Here is a 15,678-nt window from a genome sequence, read left to right as displayed (position 1 = left end):
GTAGAAGTCGACTTCTCCGGATTTACGACTTGTCCATAAGTTTAGATCTCTTATGACTTTCGCCGTCCATCTGCCGCGACTCTCACTCTCCCATATTTGTTGCCATGTTGATATCGTATTTCTTCATTATTTGATCTAATTAGGTCTTGCTATGTTCAGGCATTGTCTTAACTCTCACAGCTTTTTCGTTTCGCATGCCAGGAGGTCAATTTGGGTATTACTGATTATAACTAATATTGCATCACCTGACACTGTTCGGTAAGCTGATGCACCTCTGAGGGCTGCAGTGCGGTGAACTCTGGCCACTACCTTATGCCTGTTATCCTTTTTCAGCGCATCTGTCCAGATCTCTGCTCCATATAATAGGAAGCTGATAGTCGTTGACATTAGGAGCTTTCTCTTTTTTTGGCTGGCCCCTCCTATGTTGGCCATTAGTCTGCTGAGTTGGAAGGTGATTCTCGCTGCCTTTCCTGCGGCGTGCTTGATTTGTACCCAGAGAGTTAATCTGGGGTTCAGTCTTACGCCTAGGTAGTTCACCGCTTTTTGTGTCCTTATAATATCCGTAGTCGTAGCTCTGTTTTTTCCGTAGTGAGCTGGAGGTTGCGAGGGTTGGAGGGGTATCAAGCCATGCTTGTATCAGTTTTCATCGCGCTTCTTCTGTGTCTCGGACTGTAATTACTGCTTCAATGTGGTCCGCGTAGCCAATTAGGTACGATTCGTATGGCATTTCGAGTTTTTGTATGGTGTCGCCGCTTCTGCCTGTCTCATTTGGGTGATATACTCTCATATCGGTCCTGAGATTCTTCTATGATGGCAGCTGGGTTGCTCTTCCCTCCTCCTTGTTTTGCAGATCCGATTTGTGTAGCCGGGATTTCCCTTCATATTGTCTTTTCTCCAGTTGTTTTCAGTTGTTTTCAGTTGTTTTGGAGTGGTGAAAAGTATAGGGGATAAAGAATCCTACTACTCATACGAAAAACGATTCCGTATTCCTCTACAGTAATAATACACTTTAAAGAAATAAAATACATTTAATTTAATTGAACTTCTATAGCAACTTCTATACGCATGCCAACCAATGAATTTTTTCACTTTTCAATTCTATTTGCAGACACACTGTAGGCACAACAACAACACGTACAACAGACACGTTTTTAATTATTAAATTACACAGCTGAAGCTTAACTACTATGGCGCCCACAATATGTTCTGAGAAGAAGCCACGCCAAATACGCGCTAGTCTCAAGGAAATACGCCGCCAGCCAAATGCTGCAGCGAACGCATTATTGTCAACGCTAGCGACACCCGGCAGCAGTGCGACAAATGGCAGTGGCACATCTAGCATTATAAATTATGGTAAGTTGCACGTTGATGTGCGTTTGTTTGTGTTACAAACTACTAAGCAACTAATTAACCCGCATGCGGCTTGCCATGGCGTATACGTAATGTACACGCGTACGACACCATATGCTAAAGGCATGTGAGCGTATGAAACTGATTTTACATAAGCGCGCTTATCAAGCTCATCTACATAATATTGAGAGCTAGCCGCCAGTTTGACTTGGCGTGCTTACAATGCCACGTTGTGGTGTGGAAATGCATTCGTTGTACGTCGCGATTGTCGTTCGCCTGAAATGTTAATTTCATTTGCGTAATGTTCATTTAGCTGCTGTCACGGTACACGTGGCTGTGCTCTTTACCCTTCCTATTCAGTTCGTTTTCACGTTTCTATTTTTTTGATTCCTCGCTTTTTTTGCATTCATTTTCAACTTTTGCATATTTGACCATTTTCAGGCGATTGTTATTAGTGTTGTGGCAATTTATATAGATGCGAACATTTAGTATAGTCACGCTGTGTATTTGCCAATTTTGTATTTATAAATACAATATATATGAAATTTGTTTTGATTTTATTAACTCGTAGCTGGTGCCTTCACGGAAAGTGGAAAGAAGCGACAGTATTTTTGCAGTTCTTTGTTTAAAGTAGAATTTTCAAAAATATTTTCCTACATAGCGTTTGTACCAACTTTCTGACTCATGATTTGTTGTACGCCCACATTCGAGAAAGTGCAAGAAAATGAAAAATAGCAGCAAATTGTTAAGAAATTCATTTGTCATACGCGGTTGCAAACCATCGGCGCGTAACTTTCTTTGTTCGTGCATATTTGCTGTCATTCGTAACATTTACTGCAACGATGTACTTGTTGTTTTTGTTTTTTTTGTTTTGTTTCATTACGTAAATGCAATTACTGTCATTTGGTTATGTACTCCTTTTTCAACTTTGTGTTACGCAAGCAAACCTGATGTGAGTTGCTGACTATGTATCGTAAAAAAGTTTACATTTATTTGATAAATGAAAATATTTGGAAATAAAAAATCGAAAAAATAAATCAATTAATTTAAAAGTTTAAAAATTAATAATAAAAAATTCAAATAGAGGCAATAAGTTTTGAATAAAATATTAAAAAATATTTTTTTTTACGTTGAAGAAATGATAAACCTAAAATTAAAAACACACCAATTTCGATTAACAATTTTAAGAAAACTTAAAATACAAAAAATAAAATAGTAATAATAAATTAGCTTTTACCTAAAGCCTAAATAAAAAATAAAAATAAATAAAAAATTAGTAATTTAAAGTAAATAAAAAGAAAACATTTTAAATTATATTTAAGCACGAAAAAATATTTACTTCGTTTGCAATGCCCTACACAAATAAAACATTTTCCATACAGGACGTAGATTGTCGCTCTGTCTTGGGCAAATTTCCATGCAAAATTTCGTGAAGATATCCGTTAAATGAAAAAGTTTTCCATGCAAGCACTTGATTTCGATCGTTCAGCTACAATCATTCTAAATGCTTCTTATAAAATTACTCATTCGATTTGCCGCTCTCCTAACTCTTAGCGCATAAAGCAACGTTTATTTTATTGTACACAAGAACTATTTTATTCTCAAAACAACAAATACATTTTCCAGTTACTTTACAGAATTAACTATTTTAAGCCACACCTTTCAGAATAAATGACATCACACTGGTGTTGTAAATACACATGACTAGAAAAGTTTTAAAAACAAGAAAAAACGTTAACTTCGGTTGCACCGAAGCAATAATACCCTTCACAAATACAAAAGGTTCTTAAGAAGAACTTGATTCCAATTGTTCAGTTTGTATGACAGCTATATACTATAGTGGTCCGATATCGGCCATTCTGACAAATGAGCAGCTTCTTGGTGAGAAAAGGTGATATGCTAAATTTAAGATGGATATCTCAAAAACTGAGAGACTAGTTCGCGTATCTACAGACGGACGGACGGACAGACAGACAGGCAGACGGACATGGCTAAATCAACTCAGCTTATCATGCTAATCATTTATGTATATATTTTATAGGGTCCCCGACGTTTCCTACTGGGTGTTACAAACTTTGTGGCAAACTTAATATACCCTGTTCAGGGTATAATAATTTCCGCGAATGCATTCATAATCACAGGCATTTGCATAGCTTGGTATATAGGTAACTAAGCGTTTTAAAGCTTCTTACTGTCATAAAAATTCCCAACACAGTAAAAAATCATCTAATTAAACCTTTGACAGCTGGCGGTTACCGTTAGTTGGCAGCTAAGTTTGCGTCGACTGCGACAAATACAGCGTAACTGATCACACGTGTCCGCCTATTTAGGCATTTAAGAGTTGTGCGACGCAGATGGCTTGACGTAAGCATTGCCAGATTGTGTAACCTTTCATTATTGTGATTAATTGCTTTTAATTTTTTTTGGTAGAGTGAGTGGAGATTTTTTTCTTAGTGAAGCGTTGTAATCATTCTGGTGGTGAAGGAATGATTGAAAAGTAATAATTCAGTTTTGAGATTGAAGTTTAAATATTTAAAAGCTCTTTCGAGACCTAAAGAAATTTGCCTAAATTATTTTTTCTTGTAAAAGAAAAAATTCTGATTTATATTTATGTTTGAATTTCTTACAAATATAAATTTTACCAACAAAAAAAGTATACTTTTTTTTAAGTACTGTGTGTGATACTTTCTCAAACTACATTTTGCTTTTGCTACAATGTGCAAACATCGTTTAACTTCAACAATAATAAATTAACTTTACAATAAAGAATATCTTTACAATAAAATCAAAATATGATATTTCAATTTGTTTTTTTTTTCAAATATTTTTTGAACTTCCAAATAAATTTGAAATTTCTTAAAAATCAACTGTTTACATCAATAATTGTAGGACTTTTTCTAATACCTGGAAACTTTCTCGCACTTTTTCTAGAAAATATCGCAATTGTTGATTTCGAGAGTTTTAGAATTTTTTAAAAATAACTTATCCACAATCTACGATATGGCAACTCCACCATATACATCCATATTTTCATGTTACTCAGTATTTAAACGTACCACAGTCACATTATTAGACAATGTACACAAGTGAGCACTAAATATACATATATGCACATGCTCCATTAGTTATCCTAAGGCACAGTGAGCATAATTAACGCGTTTTCCCTCAAGTCTCTTTTTCTGTTTTTCAAATGCACTACGAGTATGTGTGTGCGTGTATGTGTATGTTTCGCAAACATTTTGCTCACCTGTTAGCAAATAGGAGCAACTTATAAATATCAAGCCATAAAGCTTTTGTACGATTAATTTATGCCAACACGAGTTTGCTCTTGGCACATTTAGCTACACGAGCGGCGCAATCGATAGGCTGCCTTTTTGACAGCTTGAAGGGCGCAAGGAGTGGAAAGTGAAGTTTATACTTGTATCAGTTAGAAATGGAAATACGCGAAATGCTTGTATTGAGTAGTGGGGTTTTACAAAAATCAACAAATGATTACGTATTACATAAACATACAGACATACAGATATAGCAGTGACATTGCTAAGTGAATGATTGTGATGAGTCAGTCAATCAGCTAGCTGTGTGTGAGTTATGGTCACATTTGCTGAATAATTGAATTAAAGTGATTGAAAATGCGTGAATTTGATAAGAATTTTTGTAAATATTATTTAAGGAAAATGTTACGTGATTTTAGAATTTTAATCAATTTATTAAATATTTTTGATACTTGTAATACTATATTAGAGTTATATAAAAGATTTTTATTTTATTATTAATGCATTAATTAACTTTTACTAATTAATTCATTTTAAACACTTTGTTTTTGGTAAAAAGTATAGTATTTTTTAAAATATTGAATAATTATTTAAATTTTTTATTATATCTATAAATTTTAGATATTATATTTTCTAATTTTTTTTTGACATAATTCATTATTTATATATTATATATTATTTTAAATATATGTATATATTTTTATCTAATCCCTAGCCATTTAAACCTTCAATTGTTTAAAAAAAAAAAGTAATAAATAAATAATAATAACGAATTCGAAAAAGGGTTAATAATTTATTGTGACTTTTTTGCAATGCTCTCCTACTTATTAAATTATTTATAATTTTAATTTACTAATGTTTTTATTAGCAAATAAATAAACTTTAATAATTTTAAACTAGCTTTTTAATATTTTTATTTCAGTGTTTAATTAAACTTTTTAACAATTTGTAAAATATTATTGGTATATTTAATGTAAAAAAAAAAATTATGAAATAATAAATTGTGTCTAAATTCTTTAAAAATACAAACAAAATAAATCTATTTAGTTGATTTATATATCAGAAATATCTAAATTCTTCAAAAAATACAAGAACTAAAATTTTTTTGTTGTTTTTGTAATTGTTGTGGTACCATTTTATTTAGTTGTGTGATTTTTTATGAAAGTACAATAGTACAAAAATAATATTTATTACAGAAAAAATCTTGGAATTATTATTTTTTTAAATTCAAATTTATTTAAAATACCCTTTTGGTTAGCCGTTATGTTCGAAAAAAAATTTAAATTGTGCTAATTTTAGTTTTAGTATACTTTTAATCTGTTTTAATAAAAATAATTTGTTTTTACTTATTTTTCAAATACTGAATTTCAATGTTTTATTATATTATATATTTATTTTCATCAAACAAAATTTTTTTTTGTGTTATAATTATTTAAAATTTTTATTATATCACAATATATTTTCTGTAACTTATCTTTATTAAAAAAATATATAATTTTTCAAAACATATTATTATATTATATACATATTATTCGAAATGTATATATGGGTATTTTTAAATACGATTGGTTTTATTAACTTTTTTGTACATCAAGAATCATAAACCATTTCAGACCTTCAACTTGAAAATATTACTGTTTATCGTATAAATTTCTCCGCATAAAATCGATTTTAGCGTTATTATCTATAATTAGGAATGACAAATGATGGTTAGAAAATACGTAAGCATACATAAGTATTTACACATATAACTCGTACACACATGCATTCACGTTAATTGCAAAACAATAATCACTCCACACCACACGTGCATACATACATTACTGTAAACGTAACACACACATGTACATTAAAGTGTAATTTAAGCAGGGCTATATATACCATAGATAGTATAATATATATACATATGTATGTATGTAGAAAGCGAAAAGTCATAAAATCAATAAGCAACAATGAAATCAACTGTGTTCAACTTCGTGCATTGCAATGGGGAATTGCATAAGGTCAGCTGTGCTTCATGCCAACATCAACAAATATAATATAATTGCAAAAACAGCACGCTGACGCTGCAACTACGACGAGCGTTGTACAGCAGTCAGCAGATATTGCACCGTGTGCAAAAAGACTATAATCTATGGGGAAAATGTGAAATTCAGAGCATATTTAATGTAAATGTTGTTAGATAAAGTTAGGTCGAAGAGCCTATTTTAGAAGTACAAACCCTATTTAAGTGAAAATTTCACATAAGAATTGAGCGTGCTTGTCAGACTAGATATTGTATTCATTTTTTTTGGAAGCAAAATGAGAAAATTTTTGAGAGTTTTGGAGTTCTTCACCTCTTCAAGAAAGTTGATTTAGTAATTGCTATTTAACTGTTGGAAAAGCTCTTCAAATTTTTCACTATACTCGACAGCTAATGAACTCCACTAGAACTTTCTTCTATATCCATTTTGGAAGTATGTACACCTTATTTTTGGGAAGATTGTAGCTTAATCGTCGAAGCTTTGACATGACAATACTCTTGTTAGAAGCTAATGTAGCTGAATATTTTTATTTTATTGCTAACGCGGTATTTCACATTCTTACCATACAAGAAGAAGTAAGTACTGCGACACATACTTACCTTGTTACTTCCATAAAACCTTTATTATATCATCTTCCTTTTAGGTTATAAGCTTGGAAAGTCCTTTTTCGATGTTTAAAACATACGAGCACATAAATTTTGGTTTTGCTGATTAAAGAGTAAATATGAGCTTATAAAGAGGAAGAAATGTTAATATTATTTCATTGACATATCGACAGTATTTTTTTTTCAAACAATTAATAGAAACCTTCATCTTAAAAATAATAATTCTAAACTTTTAATTTTTTCGGGATCAAGTTTCCAAGCCGCTGGCTGGCTGGCTTTTGAAAAAATTAATCAGAAAAAAGTTTAAGGTTTTACAAGTTAAGTAGTTCCTGCTTTTAATATTCAATAGCTTTCCGCTAATAAATTAATTGGTTTAATCCAATTAATTTATAAAGGTTAACCACAATACTATACTAACCAACCAGTTTGTGATTTACTTTTAATTTTGTTTAATGTAATTCTAACTAGAGCTAACTGGATTTGCAAAAACGACTTGCACATGCCTCGAACGTAGGTCTTTTGATAATCACCTGCCCTGTTTGTGTGTAGTTCATAGTAGGCTTTCATAACGAGGCCACTTGACTTGAGCTGACTTGTTTGTCGTGCGGTTTTTCAATGTGCAATCGAAAATGCCGCAACCGCAAAAGTAACTGTAAACAAGCGTGCACAGATAATTACATACATATAAATATGATAAGGTATAAGATATATATATGTATATACAAATATATATATGTATAAATAAATATATAAATATAAATTACCAAATATTGTGCGTTGTTGGCTTGTACGAAAATTAATGGAAATGTTTTCGCTCTGAATTCGGGCCAGCTGAAACAAGGAAAAAATGGTGCAGGCATATCGCTGTGTAAAACACCCAACAGCTGGCTGTTGTAACAAATAATTGTTATCAATGTTGATTTTTATCAGAATGAAAAATGTCTGTCTATTTTTTCTATATCTAACTTGTATTTTAGAGGACACATGCTTCATTGGTAAACTCACTTGAATACTGTCAATAAAGTGGTTAGAAGAGAGGTATGCAGGTAATACAATATTGAAGCGGCTAAATATCTCTGTCTCATAGTTACGAATGAACTTAAATAATGACCTAAACTTTGTCCGCTTTGAATTTCTTAGTCTTGAAAAGATTCTCTGCTTTGATTATTGACACTTTTTGAGGAGGTAACTATATCTTCGAGTCGTTTCTGTAGAGTGTCCATTACGACTTTTAAGGTCTCAAAGAATCAATAGAACCTTGTCGACTTCATGACTTTAACCAATGGAGATCTGTTCAGTCTATGTTTTTTATGAAAGCTTTGACAGGGTGACGTAGCGAAATCTTATTCCGACGGCTCTTTAAGTCATCCAAATGGATTTGTTTATGATCTTTGACTAAAGTATTAAAATTAAGGTCAAGAGTCAAGTCTATTTCACGAGCACCAAAAAAATTTGTAAGTGAATGAGATCATGTTGGCGTGATATTATTGCAAGATACTTCAAAATAATACTTGACAATTTCCAAATAGTTTAGATGTCGCTATGAATATATGGCAAACAATTGATTATTTCTGTTCTTCAGGAGGACTGTATAGATTACTTGTACTCGAATTTTGTTCTTAATCGGTCGCAGTTTTTGCTACTATCTATCTTATGAGGCAATAAGATTCAGTACAGTTTTTAGTACAACACTTCTGTACTATTTCAATAATTTCGCCGAACGCTTTCAAGATTTGCCTCAAATGGGTTACGAACTCATAATCATATGATCGTTAGTCACATACTTCATTCATCCAGTAGCGCTCACTTAACGAAAATTGATGACCTCTTCATCTCGGTCAACGTGTTTATAATTCAATGGACGCATGTTAGAATCACCGCATTTACCAACCACAAAAGCGAGCGCTCAGATTTATATTTGTGCTACGAATATAAACTTGCCAGCAATGTACAATGAATCATTTGAGTGGGTCAACCTTTTTACCGCTATTCACGAGGTTTATATATATATATTTATATATATATGCACATATTTATTTGTACAACTGTACGCCGGCTGCTGGCTGACCAACCCATAATCCACGCTTCGCGCTTCCTCTTTGCATTCAACGCGGCTCAACTGACCGTGCTGCATTCCCTGCCTTGGCTTCGGGTGTGGTCACGTTTTTACGCATTCACTGCCTTGCTGGCGACTGCATGCGACTGACATATTTTATTGCTTATTTACTCGCACTTATGGCATTTTTGTTATTTGCGAAGGGGTGTGGGTACATTCTGAGCTGTGTTTGTTATTGTTGTGCATTCCGAAGTGCGCCCCAGCCTGCTTCCGATTATCAACAGCAATATTGCTAATTAAATGCAACGCTGGGTAGCATCGCACGTAACTGTAATATTTAACGCTGTGTTGTGACCCATTTTCCGGAATTAATACGTTTGCCTTGGCGCATGTACGTATATATTATATAATATATATAGATAGGAGTTTGTGTATATAACCGACGATTGTTTGTTTATGTGGCTGCATGAAATACTGGGCGTTGGTTGGCTACACGTGATCCACTCGGTAGGCAATATTTTTTATTGCTTTTATTTTTTTTTTAATTCTTTGTTTTTGCAATAACTTCCATTAATTTTATGAGCGTTTGATGATTGCGATTTGCTTAATTGAAGTCATTTGTTTTCTTATTGTAAGTTATTTTTTATATATTTTTTCATATTTCGAATTTTTCTTAAAACTTTCTTCGAGATAAACGGTCTAATATACCTTTTATGCCAAGACTCTTATGCCAGGTCGTCATTGCCATTAATGTATTGGAAACTCGCATGAATTTGAGGTTGTCGTTGGTCCCGAGGTCACTTTCGTATTTCTTTGAATTGGCACTTCGTATTTCAAATTAGATGAGCATCTTCTTATGATTCTGCATTGCTGTTCGCATCGTATATATTAATATTTTGTTATAAATATTTTATAGGAATTGTTTAAATCTTCCTAAACTAATATGCTCTTTACCTCTCTTCTCCTTCCAGTGGCAGGCGGACGCACCTCATCCACACTGCGCGTACGTGGCTCCAGGGACGATAGCGCAGCCGGCAAATCCTATACAGAGCCGATGCGCGGCGACCGGTTGCTGCAGGACGAGGAAGATTTACACGAAGTATCCGAAAATTTCGTCTCCTCATCGACTAGGGGACCGGAGTTGGTGCGCGCAATAATCGACGAACAAATGGAGCTGGACAATGATATACTCGATGAAGAAGACTGTGAAGTACATTCCATAACAAGCGGCGTGCGCTATCACAATAACGACCAAGCACGACAAATGCTGCATTGCACCGTTAAAACAGTATTCCCAGCACCAGCGCTGAGCGACAAACAATTTTTCACATCACACACAACGAATTTGAGCGGCAACAAGCGCCATTATGGCAGCGACGAAGAGGACACCGATTCGGATACATATTCCAGCATGTGTGAGATAAAGAAAACTGAAGGACTATTATCGATAGCGTTGAAGACGATCAAACTGGTGAAACGCAATCAATTGTTGCAACGGCGTTTGGCGCAGCTGCAGCTCGAGACATCGGAGTTTATACAATCGGTGATGGCGAATCCGGAGAATCGACACATTCGCAATAACATGAATTCGCCGGCAACAACAATATCGTCAACGCCGTCATCACCTTCCATGCCTTCACCTTCAACAGAATCACCGCTACAATCGCCAACAACAACAACATTGCAGCAGAGTCAAAACGCGACGGAGGCCTAAAATGTAGCTTGTGCCAGAGAACGCCGAAGCGTAGTTTTAACGTATTGTAGCAAGCAGCATGTTGCTAGCACTTTGCAATATATTGCCTACACTTTTTCATGTTGCGATGCACAATTCAACTAACATTTATACATTTATATTATAGATATCCGCACACACATCATTTGAGTGCTTTGCTTTTGCGCGCCGTGTTTTTGTTTTTGGTTATTCTTTTGTTGGCAGTTACTCAAGCTGTTTGCATTGCATACTTGCAGGCGTACCTCAATTCAATCTCAAAATATGTGATAAAACAGCAAAAACAATGCAAGCACACCACAGCATTGCCGCTATTTATAAATAATCAAATCAAATCAAATCATATACACGCATAGACATACACATATATAATATATTATATAAATAACTATATATATTTATATAAAATACCTATATTTGTATGTATGTGCGGCAGCTACATATGTATGTACAATATATTCGTACATATGTACATACCTACATATGATTAGTTCTTAACTGTAGTAATAACACATAGCATATAGAGAAAAGTTAAAGAAAAACCAACAACAACAACAAAAATAATACAAAAAATATTTAAATATAGTGAAACTACTCATTTACTATTAGCAATAAAATATGTAACTAGTCACAACAACTGGCAAGCGCTCGCAATAGCCTAAGAGCATACAGCAAAAGAGGTTCGGGAAAGGGGGAGGAAGTAGCAAAACACTCAGCCCACATTTATACAAACATATTTAGCAAAACTATTACCTTTGTAGCGATCTCAAAAAAAAATATATAAAATTTTCTCTAACAATCATTCATAGCACTATAACACATTTGTTGCCCACATCGCTTACTGCAATTACTTCTGTTACGCAATGAAATTAAACTTTTAATAAGTGAAAATATCAAAATTTTGCGCTTAAGTTACAAAAAAAAATCTTAAAAAAATTATAACATTTTGAAAACAAACACTGCTCAATTTGAGAGTACATTTTTTTGCTTACAAATTATATAAATATAAATTTTTATGCATTTTCGTCTTAAATTAATGCTTTTTGTACGAAAAACCATTGCTGCTCCTAAAAATTTGCCAAATATTTCTAAGCTTAGTATCGTAGCGTCTAGCTTGGCTTTGCAGCTTTGTTCAAATTCAATTGCGTTTTTGTTATTGTTATTTTTCATGCAAATGCATTTGTAGCACTGAGCAACTATAGTATTTTAAATGATTATTGTATATGTAGCAACTAATGAATTTGTATTATTAATTTCTGTATGGAAAAAGTACTGATTGGTAACTAAAAGTTTAACATTTTATTGAGCGTAGTAAATAAAATGTGAGCGTAGTTTGTAAATGGTAGTGAGACGTTGAAAATTTAATGTAAAAAATGATATGTAATAGACTAAGCAAGTAAGATGTGTAATGTTTGTCGGATCAGCGAAAAAAACATTTAACAATAAAAATATTTAAAATAAAATATTTATTTTAAAATACTTTCATTTTATACAATATTTTAAATTTATGGAGGCGCTCAAATGCTAAAAACTAAATATTTTATAAGCCAAAAAATAAAAAAAAGTAAAAATAAACAATTTTAATTTAAATATTGTTTATAAATTAAATAAATGAAAATAAGTGACAATTTTTTGGAAAATCTAAAATTATATTTAATATCAGCAAATTTTATAAAATATACATATATCTATATAAAAAAGTATAAAAGAAATTTTATTTGTATGAAAAAATAAAGTAAATCAGTCAAATGTTTGAAAAAATGTGGGTTTAAACTGTCTTATGCCAAAATTAAAAATATGCAAATGCTAAAAAATTTTAGATTTCAGGAAATAAAAAAAAAACATTTTACTTATTTTAATTATTTTGCCTCTGTAAAAAATTAAAAATTAAAATTATTTTTAACGTTAAAAATTCAAAATAGTTTTGTTAAAAAAAGTTAAAACTTTTTATAATATAAAAATTTAATGCTTGAAATAAAAAATGAATACTAAGTTTTTTAATTAAGTTTTTAATTTTTATAAATAATTAATTAATTTTCATAATTAGGTAATAAAAAGTTTTTTTTATTATGTTAAAAAATTACTTATTTTTTGATTACACGTTTTTATTATAATTACAAACACATTAATTATTTATGTATTTTACAAAGTAGTTTTTTACCAATAATTTTAATTTTCATGAAATTATTAATAATATTACATAAATTATTTTAATTTTCTTAAAATTATTTGTATAAACATTAATTCGCTACAAATTAAAAATAAGTTTTGAAAATGAAGAAAATTAATTTAATTTGAAGTTAATAGTAACTAATTGTTTAAGTTGCAAAAAATAGCTATTGGTTTATAAATCCTTGGATTTTTGAAGAAACACAAAACTTAATTTATAATTTTTTTTTTGATTTTTTGATTAAATTGAACATTTTTGAAAACAAAAATAATTCACATAATTTTTGATATTATTAAAAAGAGAGTTTTCCAATTAACAACTTTTATTTGCCTGAAAATTAAAAATAAATGAAATAAAATTATAATTTAAATTAGATATTAAATATTATCCGTTTAAAATGAAAATGAAATATTTAATACCATACAAAATTTTAATTAGATTTTTCTTATTCAGTTGAGTCAAATTGTAAAATGATCCAAAATAATGATCCGTTTAATTAAAATAATTAAATGTGAAAACATTTAATTTTCCTAATAACTATTATTTGTAATAAATAATACTTAAAAACTTACCAAATATGCATTAAATTATAAAATTTGTCATTATAATATAATTTTAGTTTGTATATTAGTTATTAAATAAAATTAATTTATAAACTAATTAAAATTTTGTATAAGTTTTTCGTTTGATTATCCGCTTAGCGCAAAATGTGAGTATTTAAAATGTTTTAACATAATTAAAAAAAAGAAAAAGAAAATATAATTAAATATTTAGATGTATTTAATTTTAATAAAAAAAAAAGTTGAATAATAAAAACCCAGCTTCTTGCACTTATTAAATTAAGTGGTATACATAGATGTACTGATTTTAAATCATGTAAATTTATTTTAAAAATCTATATGTCAAAGAGAAATTTAAGATTGATTGTGTGTCAAGACCAACACTAAAATTTCGATTTATAAAACACCTCATTATAATAATCACAGAAGTTTATTTTTTAGACATAAAATAAAAAATGTTCATAAGAAATTAGAAAGTATTGTTTACACAAAACTGAGTTTAAAATTTTTATAATATAAACATTAATTGAAGACGTGTTTTTTTTTTTAATAAAAAAAATTATTTATTAGTTGAATGTTTGGTAAAATTTTATTTGATGTTTCTTAAATAAAAAAAGAATTTTGTTTTGTTGATTTTTCTTGAATAAAGAATGGGTTCAAAATCGTTTTCCTTAAAAATAAACAAATAATATTTATTCTTTTTTTATTTTCCTGTCCTGTTTGGAAGCAAAAATTGTTAATGAAAATAAACTAAAAAACATTATTTCCAACAGACTATATTATGTTAAGATCATAAGAAAATAAGAAAATTTAAAAATTTGCATAATTTTAAAATTTAAAAAATTTGTTGTAAATTCAACTGCACATTTAAAGTTCATTTGTTACCATATAATTTTAGCTGTTAGAAGTCATTAGTTCAAAATATAATTAATTAATGTATTATTAACTTCATTGAGTTTATATAAACATTAAGTTCAATAAGACATTAAATAAATTTATATTTTCTTGCGCTAAAATCTTTATTTTAAGTTTTAGTTTTAGGTCGAAAATTATTTACTTTAATATATGTATATACGTTAATAAAATTATTTTGAAAAAAAAAATCTTGTGATTTTTTATTATTTCTTGAGGACGAGCATGCTTTTGTATATTTGTTTTTTATTTTAAATTGTATACAGAATTTTGCACATAAATACCATTTTTTCGAAAGCAGAATATATTTATATTATATTTTTAAGTTGGCAAAATTTATGTACGTAGTAATTATTATTTTTTATATCCCGAGGGTATAATAAGTTTGCCACGATTTTTGCAACAACCAAAGGAAATGGCAGAGATCCTATAAAGTGTAGATATAAATAATCAGCGTGACGTGCTAAGTCGATTTAGCGATGTCCGTATGTCTGTCCGTCTGTTTGTATATATAGGAACTAATTCCTCAGTTTTTGAGATATCGATCTGAAATTTTGCACACGGACTTTTTTCCACAAGAAGCTTTGTATGGAAAGCCTTTTAATTTGACGTGATATCTTCAAAAAATTTGGCATGAATTATTCTCTATGGCAGTGATGCAATCTCCGCGACAATTTTTCAGATCGGGCCTCTATAGCATACTGCTGCTTTAGCTGACTTACATACTTACCGATCAAAGTTCTTATTAGGAATTGTTTGTATTTTTTTTATTATTTTATTATTTTTTAATATACAACTGATAATCGTTGGTTTCTTATATCATTAACTTTGTATGAGATTTCAGGCACTAGACTCTACAAACTATTTTCCAATTTTTAGTTATAAAAAAACTTAAAATATAATATTTCATACTGCTTCATTTGTAAAAATATATCTGTTTATTACAAATTTTTTGTTTTTTATTAAAATAAGAGTCAATATAGCTCTTATAAATTAT

General features: G+C 30.4%; 1 protein-coding gene across 4 annotated transcripts in view; it reads left to right on the top strand.

Annotated features, from left to right (window-relative positions):
• The window catches only part of Cipc (Clock interacting protein circadian), a 55,460-nt gene extending 41,002 nt beyond the window's left edge, over positions 1 to 14,458 (top strand). For 3 of the 4 annotated variants that reach the window (XM_036373193.2, XM_014230091.3, XM_036373192.2), the window contains 2 exons: positions 1,109 to 1,353; positions 10,282 to 14,458. In XM_036373193.2, the coding sequence (XP_036229086.1) occupies positions 1,188 to 1,353; positions 10,282 to 11,024 (909 nt within the window). In that variant the 5' untranslated portion in view covers positions 1,109 to 1,187 and the 3' untranslated portion in view covers positions 11,025 to 14,458. The remainder of the gene's footprint in view (positions 1 to 1,108; positions 1,354 to 10,281) is intronic. The other variant, XM_014230092.3, reaches the window with a different exon arrangement.
• The last annotated feature ends 1,220 nt before the right edge of the window (positions 14,459 to 15,678 follow it).

This window comes from Bactrocera oleae, chromosome 2, assembly GCF_042242935.1.
Source record: "Bactrocera oleae isolate idBacOlea1 chromosome 2, idBacOlea1, whole genome shotgun sequence".
NCBI lineage: Eukaryota > Metazoa > Arthropoda > Insecta > Diptera > Tephritidae > Bactrocera > Bactrocera oleae.
The sequence above is the reverse complement of the archived record's forward strand: the minus strand, read 5'-3'. Positions and strand labels throughout refer to the sequence as shown.